This window comes from Macaca nemestrina, chromosome 2, assembly GCF_043159975.1.
Source record: "Macaca nemestrina isolate mMacNem1 chromosome 2, mMacNem.hap1, whole genome shotgun sequence".
NCBI classification, from domain to species: Eukaryota; Metazoa; Chordata; class Mammalia; order Primates; family Cercopithecidae; genus Macaca; species Macaca nemestrina.
The window spans coordinates 16320831-16347287 of record NC_092126.1 but is presented as its reverse complement, the minus strand read 5'-3'; the positions used below and the strand labels follow the sequence as shown (position 1 = coordinate 16347287).

Sequence of the window (26457 nt, the reverse complement as noted above, 5' to 3'; positions counted from 1 at the left end):
AGACAAAACTATAGGGACTAATAATAGATCAGTGGTTGCCAAGGGCTGGGGGACAGATTTGACTGTAAAGGGGCATGAGGAAATTTGGGGTCAGTAGAACTGTTCTATACAGGTTGTGTATCCCTCACCTGAAACGCCTGGGAGAAGTGATTTGGACTTTGAATTTTTTTGGATGTTGGAATTTTTGCATTATACCAGTTGAGCATCCCAAATCCAAAAATCTGAAATCCAAAATATTCCAAGGAGCATTTCCTATGAGTGTCATGGCGGCCTTAAAAAAGTTTCAGATTTGGGGGCATTTTAGATGTTGAATTAGGGATTCAGATTTAACTCCAATCTAATCAGATTTTGAATTCGATTTGGATTAGGGATACTACTTTGATTTGTTAAGACTGAGAACCTTTCATTTTAAAATGGTGAATTATATTGTTGGTGAATTATGCCTCAATAAATCTGACTTTTAAAAAAACAGTTAAGGTTTTGTCGCTCAGATATGTCCTCTGGAAGGTGGGTATGCATGGTCATGTGTGAGCTCTGTCATTCAGGATGGGCTTACCTCATTGCCCTGGGCTCTCCTATGCCAAGAGCCCGACCAGTCACAATGGGTGCAGAAAACAGAAACCACCCCAGGTGTTGCAGTCAGAAAGGAATTTGATATGGGAATTAGGTGCCTATAAAATTATTAAAAAGGCTGGAGGAGCAGACATCAGGGGCCCCATTAGACTTTTCTTTTTTGGAGGGGACAGAGTCTTACTCTGTCACCCAGCCTGGTGTGCAGTGGCACAATCTCAGCTCACTGCAACCTCTGCCTCCCAGGTTCAAGCGATTCTGCTGCCTCAGCCTCCTAAGTAACTGGGATTACAGGCACACGCCACCATGCCCAGCTCATTTTTGTATTTTTAGTAGAGATGGGGATTTACTATGTTGGTCAGGCTGGTCTCAAACTCCTGACCTCGTGATTCGCCCAACTCGACCACCCAAAGTGCTGGGATTACTGGCATGAGCCACCACGCCCAGCATGCCCCTTAGACTTTTAAGTTCAAGGTCACAACAATGTAGGTGGCTGTGATTCAGAGGTCAGACAGCTGTTGCCACACCCATGGAGGTGGCACTAAGGCCTGGAACTATGAGTGTGGCCACCACAGCTGCCTCTAAACACTCCAACCTCCACGCCACTGCCTGCCAGCAGCATGAACAGAAGGAACTGGGTCTTCCAAATCTCACACAAATGCATCTCCCTGTAACGTGTTCAGAAATCCAACTGTAAGAAAGTCTGCGACATGTAGCTGTTAGGTTTCCAATCTCTCCAATCGAGAAAATAGAAAGAAAGTTAAGGAAGTGGCCAGGCGTGGTGGCTCACGCCTGTAATCCCAACACTTTGGGAGGTCAAGGCAGGCAGATCACGAGGTCAGGAGATGGAGATCATCCTGGCCAACATGGTGAAACCCCGTCTCTACTAAAAATACAAAAATTAGCTGGGTGTGGTGGTACGTGCCTGTAATCCCAGCTACTCAGGAGGCTGAGGCATGAGAATCGCTTGAACCCAGGAGGTGGAGGTTGCAGTGAGCTGAGATCGATCGTGCCACTGCACTGTAGCCTGGCGACGGAGGAAAAAAAAAAATCTCAAAAAAAAAAAAAAAAGAAAGAAAAAGTCAAGAGAGCTTGGTCCACAGTCTCTACTCCAATCACCACCCTTCTTGTCCTAAAGTAAGGCATACATGATGAAGCGACACACCGAAAACCTTTTTCCATCTAGACTTACATTTCAGATGGTGTTTTCGTTGAAAAATTGTTCTATGAATAGGTAAAACCAAGATCCTAACTCATTTCATTATGGAAGAATATTTCATTTTCACATTTAGTTAGTTTTAGCCCCAGCAGAATAAAATGATAAGATTACTACATTTTATAACAGAGCCGATCACAGCTCTCTTTTAACTCATGTATTAAATACATACAGCTCTTCGAGCTTTTACTCTGCTGGGAATTAAACAGACTAAGCTTCAACTTGCATTACTGTTTCAGATGTAGGTTACTTTATGGGAAGCCACAACCAGCAGAGGGGAGCTACCTTTGGTATCTCACTTATCCCCCAAAAGACCTAACATGTTCTAAACAGTAAACCAGAAGACAATCGTTAATTTAGCTACATGACCATAATAACCACAATTCTGAAAATTAGTTTCCCAACGACCACTCACATAAGCAACTATATTTTCTAGATCAAAAGCATTAAAGACCTGCTCCATAAGGCATTTTTAACCTTTAGGAATTTCGCTTCATTCTATATAGAAGTTATTCCTCCACAATGTACAGAAAGGAGGCAATAGCAACATTTTTTTTTTTTCTGACAGAGAAACTATTGTGTGGATGTTGCCACTTTTTGAACTATTAAGACAAAAAAATGTGGCAAGGCACAATGGCCTAAGAAGAAAAATAGTGTCCAAGCTCTACTAGCTGTTTGGGTTTTGAGAATCATCTGCCATAGCACTCACTGGGAAAAATGAGGGGAGTCTTTGCAAAAAATTCTCCCGTCTCAGAAAACCACCAAAACACCATTCTACTCCGTAAGACCTTCCCTGCTACATGGAATCAAACAAAATCTTAACTTGCTCTGACAAAACAATTCAGGAAAAAAATGACAACCAGAAATTAATGTCTGTCTACCTACCTTAATGAAAAAAGCTCTGGCTAGTTCTTCTTCTTCAGGATATATTATTTTTAAAGTTGAAATTGGGAATTAGTTATTTCTTTTTCTCTTTTTTTTTTTTTTTTGTGAGATGGTGCCTTGTTCTGTCGCCCAGGCTGGTGTGCAATGGCGTGATCTTGGCTCACTGCAGCCTCTGCTTCCCGGGTTCAAGCGATTCTCCTGCCTCAGCCTCCTGAGTAGCTGGGATTACAGGTGTGCACCACGCCTGGCTAATTTTTGTATTTTTAGTAGAGACAGGGTTTCACCATGTTGGTCAGGCTGGTCTCGAACTCCTGACCTCGTGATCCACCCACCTCGGCCTACCAATGTGCTGGGATTACAGGCGTGAGCCACCGCGCCCGGCCAGGAGTTAGTTATTTCTTACAGATAATCGTATGCTAATTTTTTTTTGCCAATGCTACTGACTGGTGAGGTAAAGTGGGCAACAACTTTGTGTAAAAAACAACAGACTTGGCCTCAAACCTTGGGGGTCAGAGGGAACACCTATCAGAAAAACACAGAAGAAACACTAAGGAGGATTTACAAAGTCAGAAATAGTATGAGCCATAGTAAGTAAGTTAGGTTTTGCGCAAGAATGCTGCTAGAAATAAGGATCTAAAAAATGATCACTAAAGATCTAATAACTCACTTCTCTACCATTCACATGGTTGCCAACTTACCTTCTAATTCACTTACACATCAGCTGCATGGGTTTCTAGACCCTGAAACTCCTTGTACATACAGAGCAAATGCCTTTCAAAAATCCACAGCCACTATTCACTTCACACCCTTCTAAAGCCCCTTAAAGATGCCCAGGAAATATTTGTAGGCAGCCTAATCTGACTTTACGAGAGCTATGCTACTACATCACTGTCCAAGAATATAATCCTATGCTGCTTGGAGAAAAATTTCCATTGATAACCAAAACCATTTGATCAAAGACACTGCCTTGGGGCTTTCAACCTTATCAAATAGATTTTGTGAGTGTTCTACAATTTTCAGGCAAAAATGATTTCAATGGAAATTAAGAACAACCTCTAACACATGGTTAAAGGAGGCCTCTGCCCAGTTCAAGAGACCGTATCAAGACTATATCATGTGCATCAAAAGAACAAGAAAAACAAAAATGGACTCAGGACACAAAATAATATTGACAAAAGGAGACACTGCATTTCGCTCCCCTCCAGCTGCCACTTAGAGGCAGAGTTAGGAGAGCCGAGGACAGATGACAGAAGGTCCATGAAGCCTGTTGGAGCCTGGTTGGTCACCAGGATCTGCAAGGACTGCTCTCCTGACGAAGCAGTGCATATCCTCGGCAGCCTGAACCTGGGCTGCAGCTCAGTGCCCAAAAGGAGTGTTGGCCATGGCCCCATGGATCCCGGCCTGGCTCAGGAGCATGCAGGAATCGAGCATGTGAGGCAAGAGCTTGTATTAGCAGGAACCACACGAAAAAGCCATTATTCAGGGGAGCGACATAATATATTGTAACTGCTCCCATCATGTCAATAAGCATCATGTTAATGGGTCTGTTAGAATTTCTCCCACTTAAAGTTAAAATGACTCCTATTTCAATGAAAATAGGAGATTCCTCATTCGTAGGATCACAATTCACCCATAGCAGCTGCCAGACACAAGAACAAGAGAAGTGCCGGGCATGCACATAGCTGATTTTGTCTCTCCAGGCAATTCTTCCATTTTTTAATTTGTCTCCTCTTGAAACAAAGAGATGAGCAAGTTACAAATATAATTACTATATTTCTGAACAAGCGATAACACAAGCCATGAATGCACTGAGAGGACTGCACGCTTACCTCTGGCTCTGGCTGTGAGGTTTGTTCATCTTCAGTGGAGTTTGGTAAAATGGCCCAGGTTATGTTGGCACTGGCTGATGGCAAAGAGCCAAGAGTCCCATTTTTCAGCTGCTCTGTGGAATGTGACTTGGGCCCGTGCCATCCCAGGATGTTTTCTGAAATAAAGACCTAGAATGATGCCAAGTATTTTCCAAATTCAACATTTATAGCTCATGAAATATTCGTACCCACTGTCTAAAGAGACCTGCTTGAAAAGGGCATGATGTAAAACACAGAGGGCTTCTTCTGAATGAAGTACCAAGTGCAGATTCTGATCATCTGTTTAGGAACTAGTTTCTGTATAATATCAAGATCAGAATCATCACAGGCTGTTTCACTCCCCAACAGTGGACAAAAACAACTGCTATTTACCAAAGCCAGATAAAGGTGTTTTTCCTGTCTGTTTGTTTTTTACCTTTTAAAAAATTTCTAAATATTCACAATGAAAAGTCAGATTCTATCAAAAATAGGCTGCTCAAAATGGGGTTTGAAGTCCAAGTGACACAATGGCCATGGCTCAGAAAAGATGCCTGCAGTGTGAGCACAGGATGCCACCCCTGCCCTCAGATGTGGCTTGGTGTGGCAGATGTCAGGAAGCCCCATCACCAAGGACACAGGTACCCATTCCATTCTAGCAAGAAACACTTTCACAAATGGCAGCCCGGCAAACCAAAAGCCATTTTTCGAGTCCTCCACCAACCCCCTGTGGGGGGAGGGGAAGAGACTTTTACTCTGTTTTTTAAGGGTCACATATTATTGTAGAATATTTTATACACCTACTAATAGAAACAGGAGTAACCAGACGTGGATTTCTTTTTTAATACTTTCAGTTTTAGGGTACATGTGCACGATGTGCGGGTTTGTTACATTTGCATACAAGTGCCATGTTGGCAGAGGTGGATTTCTTTACCCCATAGCAATTCTGCCATTCAAATAAATAGGTCTCAGTGGGCACAGAGGCGCATGCCTATAATCCCAGCACTTTGGGGGGCTGAGGCAGGAGGATCGCTTGAGCCCAGGAGTTGGAGATCAACCCAAGCAACAAGGCAAAACCCTATCCCTGCAAAAAATATTAAACTAAGCCAGGCGTGGTGACACAAGCCTGGAGTCCCAGCTACTTGGGTAGCTGAGGTGGGAGGATCTATTGAGCCAAGGAGGTCAAGGCTGCAGTAAGCCCAAATCGCGCCACCGCACTCCAGCCTTGGTGACAATGCAAGACCCCATCTCCAAAAAAGGTAACAAAAAATAGGTAAGTCTCAAGCTTAGCTGACTGACACTCTGTAGATTCTGTTCTAAGTCTAAGAGCAAGATTAATGATAAAGAAAAATTAGGCTAAAGTGGAGAATGACTCATGAACATTCAACATTTCAGGGTCTCAGATGTTCCATCCATAAAGCAATACTATCTGTCAGCCTTTTCATTAGAATTACTCAAAGTCTACAGGTATCCCAGACTTTCCTGACGTATCCCCAGGGGAATCTGGTTGTCAGAGGCAGATGAGGAGACCGTGTACGTGCGGTGCTTATGCATCTGTATGCTGCTGTATGCAGTATTATCCAACTCAAGTGTATTTTTATGCAAAAATCTTTTTTAATGTCAAGTGTTAGGTCACATAACTCTACTGTTAAAAGCCTCAAGTGGGCCAGACACGGTGGCCCACACCTGTAACTCCAGCACTTCGGGATCCCCGCTGAGGCGGGTAAATCACTTGAACCCAGGAGTTTGAGTCCAGCCTGGGGAACATGGCAAAACCCTGTCTCTACAGAAAATACAAAAATTAGCAGGGCATGGTGACACGCACCTATAGTCCCAGCTACTTGAGAGGCTGAAGTGGCAGGATTGATTGAGCCCAGGAGGTCGAGGCTACAGTGAGCCATGATTGCACCACTGCACGCCAGCCTGGGTGACAATGAGAGACCCTGTTTCAAAATAAATAAATTAATAAAGGCTCCAAGTGGCTTATCATTGCAATTGGAACAAAATCTAAGCTGCCTGGCTTTGCTCTATGACCTGCCCAGCCTCATTTTGTTCTCTTCTCCCCGTTGCTTAGTATGCTCAAGTCACATCAGTATATTTTTCCATTTCTCAAATGTGCCAAGTTCGTGACAGTCTCAGAGTGTTTGTGCATGCTGTTCCTTCCTTCCAAAGGGCTGTTCCTCCAGTCCTTCTACATCGGGGAGGAAGTATCCTGTACAGATCCAGGAGTCAGCTAAAATACCACTTGCTCAGAAAGGCCTTCTGGGACCTCCCTGGCCAAAACAGCACCCCAAAGGCACTCTCTGTCACATCGCCATTTGCTGTCTTCCCAGGACTTAGCACTGTCTGAACTCACTAACGCACTCATTCACTTGATTTTCTTTCCTCCCTGGAATGTCAGCTCCTTGAGGACAAGAACAATACCGCCCTTGCTCACAGCAGTGTCCCCAGAACCACGAACATGTTTAGCAAAGAGTGTACACTCAATATGAATGTGCTGTATACATCAGAGATAGAAAACGTTAAGACGAGTGCACGTCACAGCCTCCTAAAAATTAAAAATTAAAAAATGGCCAAAAGAAAGACACAGAATAGAATGGTGGTTGCCGGGAGCTGGGGAGTGGATGGGAGGGAATGGGGAGTTAACATTTAAAAGGTAAAGAGCTCCAGTTTTGCAAGAGGAAAAGAGTTTTGGAGATTGGTTATACAACAATGTGAATGTACTTAACACTACTGAGATGTACACATAAAAATGGTCAGGATGGTGTATTTTATGTTATGTGTACTTGACTACAATTTTTTCTTAATGGCAAAAAAAAAAAAAAAGCATCCATATAGCAGCACTTCATGTTGTTTTTTAAAAGGTAAAAACTCACAACACTAAAACCAAAGGCTAAAGATGCACTAATACCAGAACTTGAGAGAAATGTCTGCAAATAAAAAGGCAGATGGAGCTGAACTAAGAAAACCAACCCAGGATTCACGACACTACACTCTGCCATAAGAGAGGCAGACAGATACCTCTTACCTTTCCTGCTGACCAATTCTTGCCTCCGAAACCTCAAACTGGATTCAGATCTAAAATACCAAACAGTTGTTCTATAGATATAGGGCTCCTATTTAAAAATTCTTTGCTTTATTACACAAGCAGTAAACATCCTGTAGAGCAGTTAGGAAATCTTTTAAAAGATAAAGAAGTTTAGGTAACACAGTGAGACACTGTCTCGACTACAAAAAATTAACAAACTAGCCAGGCATGGTGGTACACACCTGTAGTCCCAGCTACTTGGAATGCTGAGGTGGGAAGATCACTTGAGCCCAGGAGTTTGAGGCAGTAAGCCACGATCATGCCACTGCACTCCAGCCTAGGCAACACAGTAAGACTCTGCCTTTAAACAAAACGAAACACTAGGGGGAAGAAAAGACATCTGCTTGCCTAAGCAATCAGGACAAAGTCCCCTCCATTCTTCCCATACCTCAACTCTGTGTCTCCCTGCCCTCTATTCCAACATTATCCAGATATGGCAACCTAGGGCACAAGAGGGCAAGAAGTAGAGTCTGAACTGGCAGTGGTATGCTGTATCTTGGGATAGACAAAGACCAGGACAAGACAAAGAAAGGTGGCAATGCATGCTGGGGAGCACAGCTTTCTGTGGACCCTATGGATTCAGAACATCAAACAGCCAGTGCATGAGAAAGATGCCCATCTCAGATCAGTTCAGCTGCTTTTAAAAAATGATCATGGGTTTAGGAGGCTGGATAGACCTGTCTCACTTGGAGATGAAGGCAAAAATATTCTTACATGGAGTGAATAAAAAGGACTGTACAGAGCTTGGGGAAAAAAATATTCTCAAGAAGGCTAAGAGGAAAGCAATCCTGAGCAAGATGGCCGAATAGGAACAGCTCCAGCCTACAGCTCCCAGCACAAGCGACACAGAAGACAGGTGATTTCTGCATTTTCAACTGAGGTACCGGGTTCATCTCACTGGAGCTTGTCGGACAGTCAGTGCTGGTCAGCTGGTGCAGCCCAAACAGCGAGAGGTGAAGCAGGGCAAGGCATCGCCTCACCTGGGAAGCGCAAGGGGGAAGGGAATCCCTCTTCCTAGCCAAGGGAAACAGATACACAACACCTGGAAAATTAGGTAACTCCCACCCTAATACTGCACTTTACCAAGGGTCTTAGCAAACAGCACAAGAGGAGATTATATCCCACACCTGGCCCAGAGGGTCCCGCGCCCACGGAGCCTCCCTCATTGCTAGCACAGCAGTCTGAGATCTAACTGCAAGGCAGCAGCAAGGCTGGGGGAGGGGCGCCCGCCATTACTGAGGCTTAAATAGGTAAACAAAGCCCCCAGGAAGCTCGAACTGGGTGGAGCCCACCGCAGCTCAAGGAGGCCTGCCTGCCTCTGTAGACTCCACCTCTGGGGACAGGACATAGCTAATCAAAAAGCAGCAGAAACCTCTGCAGATGTAAATGACCGTGTCTGACAGCTTTGAAGAGAGCAGTGGGTCTCCCAGCATGGAGATTGAGATCTGAGAATGGACAGACTGCCTACTCAAGTGGGTCCCTGACCCTTGAGTAACCTCACTGGGAGATATCCCCTACTAGGTGCAGACTGACACTTCACACCTCACACAGCTGGGCACACCACTGAAACGAAGTTTCCAGAGCAAGAATCAGACAGCAACACTTGCTGTTCAGCAATATTCTATCTTCTGCAGCCTCCGCTGCTGATACCCAGGCAAACAGGGTCTGGAGTGGACCTCAAGCAAACTCCAACAGACCTGCAGCTGAGGGTCCTGACTGTTAGAAGGAAAACTAACAAACAGAAAGGACCCCCACACCAAAACCCCATCAGTACATCACCGTCATCAAAGACCAAAGGCAGATAAAATCACAAAGATGGGGAAAAAGCAGGGCAGAAAAGCTGGAAATTCAAAAAATCAGAGGGCATCCCCCCTCCAAAGGAACACAGCTCATCGCCAGCAACGGACCAAAGCTGGATGGAGAATGATTTTGACAAGTTGAGAGACGAAGGCTTCAGTCCATCAAACTTCTCAGAGCTGAAGAAGGAACTACGTACCCAGTGCAAAAAAACTAAAAATCTTGAAAAAAGAATGGAAGAATGGATAACTAGAATAATCAATGCAGAGAAGGCCATAAACGAACTGACAGATAAAAACCATGACACGAGAATTACGTGACAAACGCACAAGCTTCAGTAACCAACTCGATCAAACGGAAGAAATAGTATCAGCGATTGAAGATCAAATGAATGAAATGAAGTGAGAAGAGAAGTCTAGAGAAAAAAGAGGAAAAAGAAATGAACAAAGCCTCCAAGAAATATGGGATTATGTGTAAAGCCCAAATCTACGTCTCATTGGTGTGTCTGAAAGTGAGGGGGAAAACAGAACCAAGTTGGAAAACACTCTGCAGGATATCACCCAGGAGAACTTCCCCAACCTAGTAAGGCAGGAAAACATTCAAATTCAGAAAATACAGAGAACACCACAAAGATACTCCTCGAGAAGAGCAACTCCAAGACACATAATTGTCAGATTCACCAAACTTGAAATGAAGGAAAAACTGTTAAGGGCAGCCCGAGAGAAAGGTCAGGTTACACACCTGACCTGATCTGAAGGGAAGCCCATCAGATTAACAGCAGATCTCTTGGCAGAAACTCTCCAAGCCAGAAGAGAGTGGAGGTCAATATTCAACATTCTTAAAGAAAAGAATTTTCAACCCAGAATTTCATATCCAACTAAACTAAGTTTCATAAGTGAAGGAGAAATAAAATCCTTTACAGACAAGCAAATGCTTACAGATTTTGTCACCACCAGGCCTGCCCTACAACAGACCCTAAAGGAAGCACTAAACATGGAAAGGAACAACCGGTACCAGCCATTGCAAAAACATGCCAAAATGTAAAGACCATCGATGCTAGGAAGAAACTGCATCAACTAATGAGCAAAATAACCAGCTAATATCATAATGACAGGATCAAGTTCACACATAACAATATTAACCTTAAATGTAAATGGACTAAATGGTCCAATTAAAAGACACAGACTGGCAAATTGGATAGAGTCAAGACCCATCTCACATGCTGTATTTGCTGTATTCAGGAGACCCATCTCACATGAAGAGACACACATAGGCTCAAAATAAAGGGATAGAGGAAGATCTACCAAGCAAATGGAAAACAAAGAAGAAGCAGGGGTTGCAATCCTAGTCTCTGATAAAACAGTCTTTAAACCATCAAAGATCAAAAGAGACAAAGAAGGCCATTACATAATGGTAAAGGGATCAATTCAACAGGAAGAGCTAACTATTCTAAATATATATGCACCCAATACAGGAGCACCCAGATTCATTAAGATTCATTCTTAGAGACTTACAAAGAGACTTAGACTCCCATACAATAATAATGGGAGACTTAACACCCCACTGTCAACATTAGACAGATCAACGAGACAGAAAGTTAACAAGGATATCCAGGAATTGAACTCAACTGTGCACCAAACGGACCTAACAGACATCTACAGAACTCTCCACCCCAAATCAACAGAATATACATTCCTCTCGGCACCACATCGCACTTATTCCAAAATTGACCACATAGTTGGAAGTAAAGCACTCCTTCTGAAACTATTTCAATCAAAAGAAAAAGAGGAAATCCTCTCTAATTCATTTTATGCGGCCAACATCATCCTGATACCAAAGCCTAGCAGAGATACAACAAAAAAAGAGAATTTTAGACCAATATCGCTGATGAACATGGATGCAAAAATCCTCAATAAAATACTGGCAAACTGAATTCAGTAGCACATTAAAAAGCTTATCCACCATGATCAAGTGGGCTTCATCCCTGGGATGCAAGGCTGGTTCAACATTCGCAAATCAATAAACATAATCCAGCATATAAACAAAACCAAAGACAAAAACCACATGATTATCTCAATAGATGCAGAAAAGGCCTCTGACAAAATTCCATAGCCCTTCATGCTAAAAACTCTCAATAAATTCGGTATTGATGGAATATATCTCAAAATAATAAGAGCTATTCATGACAAACCCACGGCCAGTATCACACTGAATGGGCAAAAACTGGAAGCATTCCCTTTGAAAACTGGCACAAGACAGGGATGCCCTCTCTCACCACTCCTATTCAACATAGTGTTGGAAGTTCTGGCTAGGGCAATCAGGCAAGAGAAAGAAATCAAGGGTATTCAGTTAGGAAAAGAAGAAGTCAAATTGTCCCTGTTTGCAGATGACATGATTGTATATTTAGAAAATCCCACCATCTCAGCCCAAAATCTCAAGCTGATAAGCAACTTCAGCAAAGTCTCAGGATACAAAATTAATGAGCAAAAATCACAAGCATTCTTATACACCAGTAACAGACAAACACAGAGCCAAATCAGGAATGAACTCCCATTCACAACTGCTTCAAAGAGAATAAAATACCTAGGAATCCAATTTACAAGGAATGTAAAGGACCTGTTCAAGGAGAACTACAAACCACTGCTCAGTGAAATAAAAGAGGACACAAACAAATGGAAGAACATACCATGCTCATAGATAGGAAGAATCAATATCATGATAATGGCCATACTGCCCAAGGTAATTTATAGATTCAATGCCATCCCCATCAAGCTACCAATGAGTTTCTTCACAGAATTGGAAAAAACTGCTTTAAAGTTCATATGGAACCAAAAAAGACCCTACATTGCCAAGACAATCCTAGGCCAAAAGAACAAAGCTGGAGGCATCACGCTACCTGACTTCAAACTATACTACAAGGCTACAGTAACCAAAACAGCATGGTACTGGTACCAAAACAGAGATATAGACCAATAGAACAGAACAGAGCCCCCAGAAATAATACCACACATCTACAACCATCTGATCTTTGACAAACCTACAAAAACAAGAAATGGGGAAATGATTCCCTGTTTAATTAATGGTGCTGGGAAAATTGGCTAGCCATAAGTAGAAAGCTGAAACTGGATCCTTTCCTTACTCCTTATACAAAAATTAATTCAAGATGGATTAGAGACTTAAATGTTAGACCTAAAACCATAAAAACCCTAGAAGAAAACCTAGGTAATACCATTCAGGACATAGGCATGGGCAAGGACTTCATATCTAAAACACCAAGAGCAAGGGCAACAAAAGCCAAAATAGACAAATGGGATCTCATTAAACTAAAGAGCTTCTGCACAGCAAAAGAAACTACCATCAGAGTGAACAGGCAACCTACAGAATGGGAGAAAATTTTTGCAATCTACTCATCTGACAAAGGGCTAATATCTAGAACTTACAGAGAACTCAAACAAATTTACAAGAAAAAAACAAACAACCCCATCAAAAAGTGGGCAAAGGATATGAACAGACATTTCTCAAAAGAAGACATTCATACAGCCAACAGACACATGAAAAAATGCTCATCATCACTGGCCATCAGAGAAATGCAAATCAAAATCACAATAAGATATCATCTCACACCAGTTAGAATGGCAATCATTAAAAAGTCAGGAAACAACAGATGCTGGAGAGGATATGGAGAAATAGGAACATTTTTATACTGTTGGTGGGATTGTAAACTAGTTCAACCGTTGTGGAAAACAGTGTGGTGATTTCTCAAGGATCTAGAACTAGAAATACCATATGACCCAGCCATCCCATTACTGGGTATATACCCAAAGGATTATAAATCATGCAGCTATAAAGACACATGCACACATATGTTTATTGCAGCACTATTCACAATAGCAAAGACTTGGAATCAACCCAAATGTCCATCAGTGACAGACTGGATTAAGAAAATGTGGCACACATACACCATGGAATACTATGCAGCCATAAAAAAGGATAAGTTCGTGTCCTTTGTAGGGACACGGATGCAGCTGGAAACCATCATTCTCGGCAAACTATCACAAGAACAGAAAACCAAACACCGCATGTTCTCACTCATAGGTGGGAATTGAACAATGAGAACACTTGGACATGGGAAGGGGAACATCACACATCGGGGCCTATTGTGGGGAGGTGGGAGGGGGGAGAGATGGCATTGGGAGTTATACCTGATGTAAATGACGAGTTGATGGGTGCTGACGAGTTGATGGCTGCAGCACACCAACATGGCACATGTATAGATATGTAACAAACCTGCACGTTGTGCACACGTACCCTAGAACTAAAGTATAATGAAAAAAAAAAAAGAAGAAGGCTAAGAGGAAGAACACATATAAAATTGCTAACACAAGGTGTTGGAAAAAACACCAGGAAAGGTGTTTCCTCAGCATATAAATATAGGACAAAGCACCCTCTATGAAACAAAAACAGAAAACTAGAAGAAGAAAACAGGCTGAGGTGAAAAGAGAGATGGATGCATCAAGGAATTATTATGAGGAAACTAAACCAACATTAGTAGAATTAAAATTAAAACTGAGAACAGGAAATAGTGGGATCAACACTACAGAAAGTCAAATAAGTAATGTATTGAGATAAGGAGGCTCTACCTATGTGCAGTTGCAAAAGACACAGATGACAATCATGAGGCAGAAAACAATAGAGAAAAGCTGGGTGCAGGGACTCATTCCTGTAATCCCAGCACCTTAGGAGGTTGAAGTGGGCGGATCACCTGAGGTCAGGAGTTCGAGACCAGCCTAGCCAACATGAGGAAACCCTGTCTCTACTAAAAATACAAAAATTATCCAGGCATGGTGGCACGCACCTGTAATCCCAGGTACTTGGGAAGCTGAGGCATGAGAATTGCTTGAACCCGGGAGGCGGAGGTTGCAGTTAGCCAAGATCGCGCCACTGCACACCAGCCTGGGTGAAAGAGATTCCATCTCTTTTTTGAGACTCCATCTCAAAAAAAAAAAAAAAAAAAAAAGAGAAGATGCACAACAGAGATCCAAGAGATAAAAGATCCATGTTCCTGAAGGAGAGAGACCATATCAATGGACAGACAAAAATGTAAGTATAAATACATGTCCTGCGCTGAACAGAAAGCTGTGGGGGCTGCTGAAAGGAGCCACGACACTCCAGCAAAATCAATGGGAAAAAATGCACATCTAAATACCGCAGCTTGCCGATATTTTCTCAGGCTTTTTATTACTGAAATTCCAAACACACACAAAAGTAGAATACTATAATGAATCCCTAGTTTATGAAGTTCGGCAACATTTTTGAATAACAAAAATCAAGAGAAAAATTTTCCAATCACGAAAGCAAAAAAATTAGACCTGCCTTAAAGGAAAAAAAAAAACAAAACCAGTCTTGAATTTTGCGACAACACTAAATGCCAAAAGATGAATAGGCAAATAGAAGAATGTAAATAGAAACTGACAGATCTGGAGTGAGTTGGGGAGCTGGGGGATAACATTCATCCCCAGCCAAAATGTTTTTCCCTTGGTAAGAATGGCCAACATTTATTGAGCTCTTGCTAGGTGCCAAGTACTGTTGTACATACTATCTGTGGTTTGTCTCATCTAATCCTAATGGTGACCCATGAGGCACATACATATTACTACCATGCCTACCTGACAGATGAAGAAACACAGGCATTAAGAACTAGTAAGTGGTAGAATCCAGATTAAAACCCGTGCAGCTGAGCTCCCCAGCCCAGACTCTCACACTCTGCACCACGTGCCCTCTCAGCAGCGCTGCAGAGACTCAGAAATGATTCTTCTTGCAGGAAAAACAACTTGAAAACATTTCCCAATGTACGAATAAAAGAAGCAGAATTAAGAACTCAAGAAATGGGGAAGTCATAAAAAAAAAAAAAAAAAAAAAAAAAACTGGTAGAAAGCAATGAACCCAGTTAAACGCAGAGCTGAGCAGGGCTGGGACTACAGTCTGGCAAGTAAGACATTCACCTCAGGTGTAAAATAAAAGGAAGCATCAAGAAAATCAGTAATTGAGATAAAGCGTAATTTTTTCTAAGAGACAGGATCCCACTATGCTGCCCAGGCTGGAACATAGTGCTACTCACAAGTGTGATCACTGCACACCACAATCTTGAACTCCTGGGCTCAAAAAATCCTCCTGCCTTGGCCTCTCAAATAAGTGGGACTACAGGTATGCACCACTATACCTGGCTGAGGTAAATTATATTTTAACACAATATTTTAAAATTGAAATAAAAGGGAAGAGGAGGGAAAGGAAGGGACAAAGGGAGAAAGGAAGGAAGAAAAAAGGAAGAGAGAAAGTCTTATAGTACTCAGCCTCACTTCACCCTCATCTCCATCCTATCAGATCCTCTCTGCTATAGACTGAATATCTATGTTCCCCCTCAAGATTCATATGTGGAAGTCCTAACCCCCAACGTGACCAAGTTTGGAGAAAGGGCCTTCACATTAATAAAGTTAAATGACATAAAAAATGTAGGGTCCTAATCCAATTGGATTTGTGTCCCTGAAACAAGAGGAAGAGAGACCAGTGCTGAAAGAAGAGGAAGAAAGACCAGAGGTCGGTTGCCCTCCAGGTTCACACACCAAGGAATGCCATGTGCAGACACAGCAAGAAGACGGCTGTCACCAAGCCATGAAGAGAGCCCTCACCAGAAACTTTGGGCCTAGGAGACTGGACTCTGGATCTTAAACTTCCAGCTTCCAAAACTGTGAGAAATTTTTGTTCTTTAAGCCACCCAGTCTACAGTTGTTTTTAATAGCAGCCCAAGCTAAGACATTGTCTTTATGTAAACTTGTGATATTTTGTTATCAATTGTTTTTGCATTAATTTTGGTTAAAAATATTGCATTAAAACATAACTACTTATCTTAACTACTTAACTTTGTCTTTTTATCTTAACTACTCAAACTTTTGACACCCTTTTGAATTTTGCACTCAAGACTAGTGTCTCTTTCATCTCACCCTGGTCCCAGCTCCAGAATAGGCTATGAATAATACTTTTTTTTTTTTAAGACAGAGTCTTGCTTTGTTGCCCAGACTGGAGTGCAGTGGCACAATTTCAGCTCACTGTAACCTCTGCCTCCCGGGTTCAAGTGATTCTCCAGGCTCAGCCTCCTGAGTAGCTAGGACTATAGGCACCCGTCACCACGCCCAGCTAAGTTTGTATTTTTTTTTTTTTTTGGAGAGATGGGGTTTCACCATATTGGCCAGGCTGGTCTCAAATTCCTGACCTTGTGATCCACCCACCTCGGCCTCCCAAAGTGCTGGGATTACAGGCATGAGCCACTGCGCCTGGCCGCGATGAATAATATTTCTAAGCATGGTTATATAACTGAATATTAAAGTCACATATTATTTTTAAAAAGAATTAGTCATCATACATTATCTAAGTATTATACTAATATTAAAATATTAATAACAATAGCCTGCATATCATAATAGCAAAAATTGGAAAGCAGAATAGAGGGGCAGAGGAAGTTAAAGTTTGTACTGTCTTCATCATTAAAGATTCAAAAAGTATTCCATCATCCCTTTGAGGACTACCAAAAAAAATAGGTTAAAGAATGCTTATGAAGCTGGGTATGGTGGCATACACCTGTAGTCCCAGCTCTTCCGGAGACTGAGGCAGAAGGATTGGTTGAGCCCAGAAGTTCAAGGCTAGACTGCACTATGATTGTGCCTGTGAAGAGCGACTGCACTCCAGCCTGGGCAACATAGTGAGACTCTGTATCTTAAAAAGAAAAAGAAAGAAAGAAAAGAATGGTTATGAAAAACTTAATATGACCACTACTAGAATTTATATATATATGTGTCATATTTCTTCCCAAAATACTAAAGAAGGGTAAAAGAAATACAACCTGTATAGCAAAATAGAAAACATGAAAAGCAGTATGGAAATAAAAACAAAAATCATAAGGAGACTAAGAGAAAAACACCGGTTTTAAGGGCAAAGGTTTGACTGTGGAATTGTCTTAATCCCTCCTTGGCCTTATTTTAAGCCTTGCTTAGAGTGTTGAGAGCTACAAGGCCTCTGCCCAGAGGCCAGTGATAGGTGATGGCCCCTGGAAGGTCTTTCCTCTTCCTGTACCAGTGAATTCATCTTCCCAGGTTCAGTAAACATAAAATGGTTTTCCAAAATAGAATAAGATTGACATTCACAAAAAGATTGAATTTTCACTTGAAACCATAAGACATATTCCCAGTGGAAAGCCGGGCCTTGGTAACTGTTTTATTTTTATTTATTTATTTTTGAGACGGAGTCTCGCTCTGTCACCAGGCTGGAGTGCAGTGGCACAATCTCGGCTCACTGCAACCTCCGCCTCCTGGGTTCAAGCAATTCTCCTGCCTCAGCCTCCCAAGTAGCTGGGACTACAAGCACGTGCCACCATGCCCAGCTAATTTTTGTATTTTTAGCAGAGACGGCGTTTCACCATGTTGGCCTGGATGGTCCTTATCTCTTGACCTCGTGATCCATCCATCTTGGCCTCCCAAAGTGCTGGGATTAGAGGTGTGAGCCACTGTGCCCGGCCTCTAACTGCTTTCTTTAGGGAGAAGTTGGCACTTAAAAATTCTGTTTAGACAGTTGTAAAAAAATTTTAAAAACACGTATCTGAAATATTCTGCAATGCTAGTTTTTCCTCTTCTCCTGATATCCTATTGATATGCTTTGGCTCTGTGTCCCCACTCAAATCTCATCTTGTAGCTCCCGTAATTCTCACATGTTGTGGGAGAGACCCAGTGGGGTATGACTGAAGCATGGGGTATGACTGAAGCATAGGTCTATGCCATGCTGTTCTCATGATGGTGAATGTGTCTCACGAGATCTGATGGTTTTAAAAACGGGAGTTTCCCTGCACAAGCTCTCTCTTCGCCTGCTGCCATCCACGTAAGATGTGACTTGCTTCTCCTGGCCTTCTGCCATAATTGCAAGCCCTCCTCAGCCACGTGGAACTGTAAGTCCAATAAACCCCTTTCTTTTGTAAATTGCCCAGTCTTGTGAAAATGAACTAATATGCCTATTTACTGAATTACCATATTTCTATCTTAGTTTTTAATCATAAAATAAAGAAAGGTGACTATAAGTGGGGCAAATCTTCACCAAAAGCAGTAGGTGGCGGGAAAGAAAGTATAAGAGACAAAGAAAGCAAAGGAAGTCCCTAAGTGGTGGAAAACAGATGAAAAATCAAAGTCTGAAGAGGTCTCTGGAAAAATGTAAAGCGCCACAAAAGGAAGAAGATAAACAGCCAGAAGAGCCAGGGGTCCTTATGACAGTCTCACTTATTTGGCCCTTTTGGCCAAACCCCAAAATGCGAAGACCAGTGCAACTGGCTTATTAACTGACACTCCCCACTAATCTTTCAAGAGGATGAAGCGTTATTGCAAGGATGAGTTCAGGAAAGTATATTAAATTCTGCTCTGGTTCTTCTCCTCTCAAATATATTCTCTTGATCTTTTGTCCCTGTTTGTCTTCAAGGGCACCTGTGTCATCTACTGCATTCTGCCAAGGTTCCATTGTCACTAGTTCTGGCAGCTGCGACTCCAGTGTCCTTCCCCAAGCCTGTTTCACACCATCACGCTGCTAATGCCAGCTCTTACCTGGCACCAGAAGGGGCTTGTCTAGTTACAGGCATCTGCCCGAACTCAAACCATGTTACCTAGATTAAGGCTTGCAAGCAAATAGCAAACCAACCAGAAGCACAGAGGGCAGAGTACTCTGTACCCTCAAATCACTTTCCAGGCCCAGTTCCCTCCCACACTTGAAACCCACCTAAAAAGCCCAGGCTCCCAAAGAGCACAACCTTTTCCAGTTCTGAGCGTGGTTCTGCCTGCCTCTTCCCCATAGCACAGGGAAGTCTGGAGAAAACAGATACCCAGTCCCCTGTCCATCCGCTGTTTACCTCCATCAAGCTGCTGAAGTAGATTTAGAAGCCACCAGGAATGGCAAAAGAGCTGCATAATTTAAGTCTTGACTGAAAAGCCAAATTACCTTTTTTTTTTTTTTTTTTTTTAAGACATAGTCTTTCCCTGTCCCCCAGGCTGGAGCACAGCGGTGCGATCTCGGCTCACTGCAACCTCCACCTCCAGGGTTCAAGTGAATCTCCTGCCTCAGCCTCCTGAGTAGCTGAGATTACAGGTGTCCGCCAACCACACCTGGCTAACTTTTGTATTTTTAGTAGAGACGAGGTTTCATCATGTTGGTAAGGCTGGTCAAACTCCTGTCCTCAAGTGATCCACCTGCCCCGGCTTCCCAAAGTGCTGAGATTACAGGCATGAGCCACCACGCCCGGCCAAATTACTTTTTTAATTTTAATTACACACCTCTCCATAAATGGAAGCTAAGTGAAGCACTTCAGACCCAGTATATCTTGGAGATAACATCAGAAACAGGTCTGGGAGCCCAAATGAATAGCTGGGAGGCAGATGAATACTGAAGTATTCTCAGATTTCAGTCTGGTTGGCAGTGTGTTTGAAACAAAAACAGCGTAATGAGCAACATTTGGAGACAAAAGCTCCAAAGCAAACATATATCCCACAAGACACAATTAAATGCTATACAAGATGAAATATACAAGATCATAAATCATTTTTTATTCACAAAAGGGACAGAAGGAAAAAGAAAAAAAAAAAAAACAGTGCAAGGATCAGAAGGCAAAGAGCCATCACGCAGGAACAATCTGTATGAGTATTTGGTACGCTTCAGGTAAGACGGGCCTTCCTGCCCATTGAACACTGAAATGAAACCATGCCAGCATTTCACTTTAATGAGATTTTGATTTCCATCAGCCCAACCTGGCACTTCTTAGACATAACCATTATATTTTTATCAATGTGTGTCAGGCAGCCGCTATAGCAACTATCAACCCTGAGCGCCCCAAGTGTCTAAACAAACACATTTTAAGGCAGCACTCCCAGGGCCAACGTATTCTCTATTCTTTTATCCCACTAGCTTGAGATTCTGGAATTCCATTTTAACTGCAGACAACTATGATGTTTTTCCTGCAGGAAGTAATTCTATTTTCCCCCAATGTGTAGCATAGATTTAAGACACACAGTAGGTTGTTTTAAAACTTCAGGGGCTGTGTTACATGGAATATGACATGTAAAAAGGGTTAGACGACAAGGAAACAAAGTAGTCATTGTGATGCTTCATGCTGTATTCTCCAACTTTCAGCTAAATTTCTTGATGACAACAACCCAAAAGAAGGACAGTGGGCTAGCCAGGCGCGGTGGCTCTTGCCTGTAACCCCAGCACTTTGGGAGGCCAAGGCGAGTGGATCACCTGAGGTCAGGAGTTTGAGACCAGCCGGGGCAACATGGAGAAACTCGGTCCTTACTAAAAATACAAAAATTAGCCAGGGGTAATGGGCACCTGTAATCTCAGCTACTCAGGAGGCTGAGGCAGGTGAATTGCCTGAACCTGGGAAGTGGAGGTTGCAGTGAGCTGAGATTGTGTCACTGCACTCCACCCTGGGTGACAGAGTGAGACTCCATCAGGAAGGAAGGAAGGAAGGAAAGGAGGAAGGGAGGAAGGGCAAGTGAGAGTCAAGGGTGGAAGAGAGAGCACAGGGAGGACCTGAAGTGACATAATTTCAGGGACACTTCTTGGTCTCCCCTTTTTCCAATAATTTCCATTTTAACCTGTCACCACCTCTGAAATGCATCCATTTGAGCTTTGCTCCTCCAGGCCCTTAAAAATGCCAGAGATCCAATGAAAGTTAGGAAGAAGAAAAAAAAAAAAAAAAACGAATTTCCTAGGAAGCCCTGAAGAAATATTTTTTTCAAGAGGGATTAATTTTAGGAAAAAGAAAATGATTCAAGCTTGTATTTACTAGTGAAAGATTCTCGGAATGAGCCTATTACGTTGCAGAAGCTACAAGTTACAATACAGGGCAAAAGAGACCACAGAAATTTTGAAAAGCTCCAGTCTCACTCCAAATTTGTGTTCAGGCCTCAATGGGGGTCACTGAGGCTCCTTCCAGATCAGAAAATGTCAAAAAGCCTCATTAAGCTTCTGCATTTGGGATTCATTCTTAAAGCTGAGAAGCAAGAGGAAAGGTAGAAAAGCAGGTCTGGGTGCCTTTGCTCCATGCTTGAATATACGCAAATCTCCTCGACTGGATTCTGCACCCAGATTGTTTTATTTTGCTATCAAGGCTATCAGTGGCATAACCAGCAAAGAGGATTGTAGTCTTGTTAATTTACTGATTTCGATCATTGTGCTGTCTTTAGAGGAGAGTGTCCTTTTTAAAAGGAAATACACACCGAAGTATTTAATAGTGAAGGGACATGATGTCTGCAATTTACTCTTAAGTGGTTAGAAAATTGTAATATGTAAATATAGTGAAAAGATGAAGTAAACATCATAACATGTTACTGTTTAAGGAATTTGTAGAGGGATATATGAGCATTTTTCATACTATTCTTGCAACTTTTCTAAAGTCTGAAATTATTTTTTAAAAACATATATACACCTGCCTTGAGAGAATTATAATGCTCACAAGACACTGTTCCCAGCCTCAGTTTGGGGGACTGAACCCACTGAGTGGTTGTTCTGGATTGAACAAAGAACCCCAGGCCAGGAAGACACCTGCCACAGCGGAAAGAGCCTGGTCCTGCCCTCGTTCTGCCACTTAGCTGGGTGGCCTTGGGCAAGTTGTTTAATAGTTCCGTGTCCCAGCATATCATCTGAACAATGCACATAATCATACCTACTTTGTAAAGATTTCAGAAAACATGTAGCCAAGGCCAAATTCAGTAAATGATAGTGGGTTTTACAAAGAGAAAACCACATTACCCCCACACAGTCTACTCTGAAAAACCAACTGTCCCTTTTACGCTTCGGTGAAACAAAGGGCAAAGGGCAGTTGGGGAAAGCATGAAATATAAAGACTATCACTCATAGTCTGGCTTTACTTCCTATTACCTAACTTGCCTCATTCCTTCATTAATTAAGTGACCCCTGAGCAACAAAGCACAATAAGGCTGCTGTTATTCTGTTAATTATAGTATTTTATAATTGTATGTGACATAACCAATCTCAAGCTATTTTTACCTTTATCTTAATCTTCACAAATATCTTTATATCTGCTCATTGATTAAACCTTCCTCCAAAAGGACTGAGGCATCTCAAGGAAGTGCATTATTATCTCCAGCTTCTTGATTAAGAGCTAGAAATACTCCTGGTGTGTATTCCAGAGGTTTCCTCGTGAGGGGACAGGCAGGAGGATGTTTACTGCAGCGAGGTGAGTGGGGCAGAGGCTGGAGGCAATGTGCATTATCTGTCATCTGAGAGTGGCTGGGTATAATGTGGTGGACCCAACACCACAGAAATAATGGACCAGATGCTACATGCCAGTGTTTCTTAAAAACAGAATGCTGAGGCGTGTAATCCCAGCACTTTGGGAGGCTAAGGCGGGAGGATCGCATGAGGTTGGGAGCTCAAGACCAGCCTAACCAACGTGGAGAAATCCCATCTCTACTAAAAATACAAAATTAGCTGGGCATGGTGGCGCATGCCTGTAATTCCAGCTACTCGGGAGGCTGAGGCAGAAGAATCGCTTGAACCCAAGAGGTGGAGGATGCAGTGAGCTGAGATTGCACCACTGCACTCCAGCCTGGGCAACAAGAGTGAAAACTCTATTTCAAAACAAAACAAAACAAAACAACAGAATGCTGAGTGCAAATGTTATGAATGGAATGAGACTTATAATGTGATGCCAGCAAGTCTGAAAGGTGTTCCATAGTCTTTATGTAAATATTTTAGTTACATTTTTCACAAAATGTTACATTTGTAACTTGTAAATAAAAATATATCCCAAACAGTAGAGGAAGGGCAGGAGAGATGAATGCAGAATTACATTTTTCATAAAATGTTACATTTGTAACTTGTAACATAAAAATACATCCCAAACAGTAGAGAGGAAGCGCAGTAGAAACACTTGGATATAAGGATAGACGGATGGATCACAGAGAAATGGATGGACTTAAAGGAGGAAGACAATGGGACACACACACACATAGTGTGTGTACTCATCCTAAACATGGACGAACTGCTGGCGGTCTTACCCGAGGCTCCTGGCTTCTGGCTGGGCTGGCCCGCCTGGTGCACGCTCTGCTGTAACAAGTTGAGGCACTCCCCAAGGCAGCTGAGGGTGGCAGCAGAGGTAGCTTTCAGGAGCAGCAGGTCCTGGTCCAAGGCAGTGAGGGGGCCAGACCCTGGCAGGGACTCAATGGCGTGCACGAGGTTCTTCTGCTGCCCTTCCACCTGGTTCATCATCTACAAAACAAGACGACAGTAAGGAGGTGAGGGGCAGAAGCTCTTCTTTCAACAGGCTGGGGAGGTGGCAGTTAAACCACAGAAGTGGGTAAAACTGGGTGAGGGTCAGTTCCGTGTGTTTGGTGCACGTTCTTCTTTTGATAAATACTCAATCCTGGGTGAAATCTGTCTTGGTAAATTTATCCAAAGGCACTCTAATCAAAAGAGAAGTTTTGAACTTTAGAGCTAAAAGGGGCCATCAGGGCCATCTCGGTATATCATTTTACAGATCTTCTGGAGGTAAGTCAATAATAAATACATTGAAAGCGTCCTTGCAACCACCTTTAGAGTTCTTTTTCTACAGAAGGTTATCTGAGACAGCAGGCGCGCTGTGGCTGTCCCTCACAGCAAGGCTTCCTCCTTGCTTTTCCTCCAGCTCCAACCCTTAACTCTTTGGTAGCCCTGTTCAGAGTTCACAGAGCGGAAGGGAAATCTGGGGCTGGTATTTGTACAAAGGAGATCACAATGAAACCAGTGCTGAGCCCCCTTCACTCACTTGCAAATAAAAAATGCTAAACAGGACATGACCTTCTTAACACCACGAGACATGTCAGGAAGAGAAAAACCAGGAATCCTAGAGCCAGTCCTACTCCATGGCTCAAGCTATGACAAATAATCATATTTTGTGGCCTGGCTTCAATTCATAAGCTTATCATAAGACAAACAGTAGTCTAATTATGTCTTTGAACTAACAAGTCAAAAAAAAAAAGGAACACAGGGGCTAGAAAAGGACTTTAATGGTTATCTTGTGAAGTTCATCCTCCTCATGTTTTATAACTTATCCCATTAAACAGGATGATGTATATAAAGTGCTTAGACATCATGTCTAACAAATAATTAGCGGGTCTAAGAAGTGGAGGAGCTCAAGCAACCCGCCCAAGGTCACAAAGCCCATTGACATCAGAAGCAGGAGTAAATTCCTGTTCTCTGGTCCACTGTGTTTTAAGCTTCTCCACAAAAGCTGTTTTTATTTGAAGCAACATCTCCTGCTTTGTCACTGTCACCCTTGGAGGATCCTTGTCACCATGATGTCACCAGTGGGAAGAAGCAGTAATTCTGTAAGGACTGCTGGACTTGGACACAAAGCTCATTACTTTTTTGCTTAGCCTTTTTTCTCTTTCCTTTTGAAACAAATACCTGCTACTGGCAATTACTTCAAAATGATTTTTTTTAAAAAGATTAATTTTAAGAGACATGTTCCACAGATGTGGTTTGAGCATTCTCATCTTAGTGTACACATCCATAATCTGGCTATGCAAATTGTTTTTTTGTAGATTACAGAAGATCTACCTAGCCATTCTGGCTCCTAAAACAGTGCCTATAAATAAGGAAAGCTCAGTAAGTACTCATTTCTTCTTCAGGTCTTTGTTTAAAAGTCATCTTTTTAGGTGGGTGCAGTGGCTCACGCCTGTAATCCCAGCACTTTGGGAGGTGGGTGGAACACCTGAGGTCAGGAGTTTGAGACCAGCCTGGCCAACATGGTGAAACTCAATCTCTACTAAAAATACAAAACTTAGCTGGCCGTGGTGGCAGGTGCCTGTAGTCCCAACTACTCAGGAGGCTGAGGGAGGAGAATAGCTTGAATCCAGGAGGTAGAGTTTGCAGTGAGCTGAGCTGGCACCACCGTACTCCAGCCTGGGTGACAGAGTGAGATGCCATCTCAAAAAAAAAAAAAAAAATATATATATATATATATATATATATATCAACAAATAAAATAAAATAAAATAATAAAAGTCACCTTTTTGAGAAATCTTCCCAAACCACTTCATTTAAAATTGCACCTCCAGGCCAGGCATGGTGGCTCATGCCTATAATCCCAGCACTTTGGGAGGCCAAGGCTGGTGGATTATTTGAGGTCAGGAGTTTGAAACCAGCCTAGCCAACATGGTGAAACCCTGTCTCTACCAAAAAATACAAAAATAAGCCAGGTGTCATGGCGGGCACTTGTAATCCCAGCTACTCGGGAGGCTGAGGTAGGAGAATCGCTTTAACCCAGGAGGCGAAAGTTGCATTAAGCCGGAATCATGCCACTGCACTCCAGCCTGGGCAACAGAGCAAGACTCAGTCTCAAAAAAAAAAAAAAAAAATTGCACCTCCAGCCCAACCCCAGGCACACCTGTCTTCCTTACCAACCTTGTTATCCACAGCATCTACCTCCTTCCAAACTAACTTGTAATTTCCTTATTATATTCATTTATGCTAGTGTGCAAGCAGGAATCATCATCTGTGTTGTTCACTGATGTATCCCAAGTACTATAAGTACCCACCTATTGAATGAATGAATGAATCCAAGTCTCCCTCCTCTCACTGAAGTGCAAAAGAATCCGTTTATGACATATAGTCTACAGAATACTTGATGAACATAATATGGCTGAAGATTTAGTAACAGATAATACCTCCATTATCAGTTTGCCAAGAAATACTGCCAACTAGTTAAATTTAACTTCAAACAAGATAAAATGTCTATGTATTCTCTGACATTTATATGTATAAATGCTAACAGTTAGGGAGAAATGGATTTCGAGCTATTTGTAGTCAGCATTTCTGTAAATTCCTACCATAAAATCCTGTCTTAGAAAAATGTACTGAAAAGAAAGAAGAAATCATGATGAAACATGATACATTATGTTTTTATTATTAGGAATGGAGCCATAATGCTTAAGAGAAAAGGTGAATAAAATCAAGCCATCAACTATATGGTA

General features: G+C 42.3%; 1 protein-coding gene across 6 annotated transcripts in view; it reads right to left on the bottom strand.

The window, feature by feature from the left end:
• Positions 1–26457, bottom strand: part of LOC105470956 (oxysterol binding protein like 10) — a 326292-nt gene that overhangs the window by 64770 nt on the left and 235065 nt on the right. For all 6 annotated transcript variants that reach the window (XM_011723317.3, XM_011723319.3, XM_011723316.3 and 3 more), the window contains 2 exons: positions 23503–23713; positions 4501–4655 (listed from right to left, as the gene is read on the bottom strand). In XM_011723317.3, coding sequence (XP_011721619.1) covers positions 4501–4655; positions 23503–23713 — 366 coding nt within the window. The remainder of the gene's footprint in view (positions 1–4500; positions 4656–23502; positions 23714–26457) is intronic.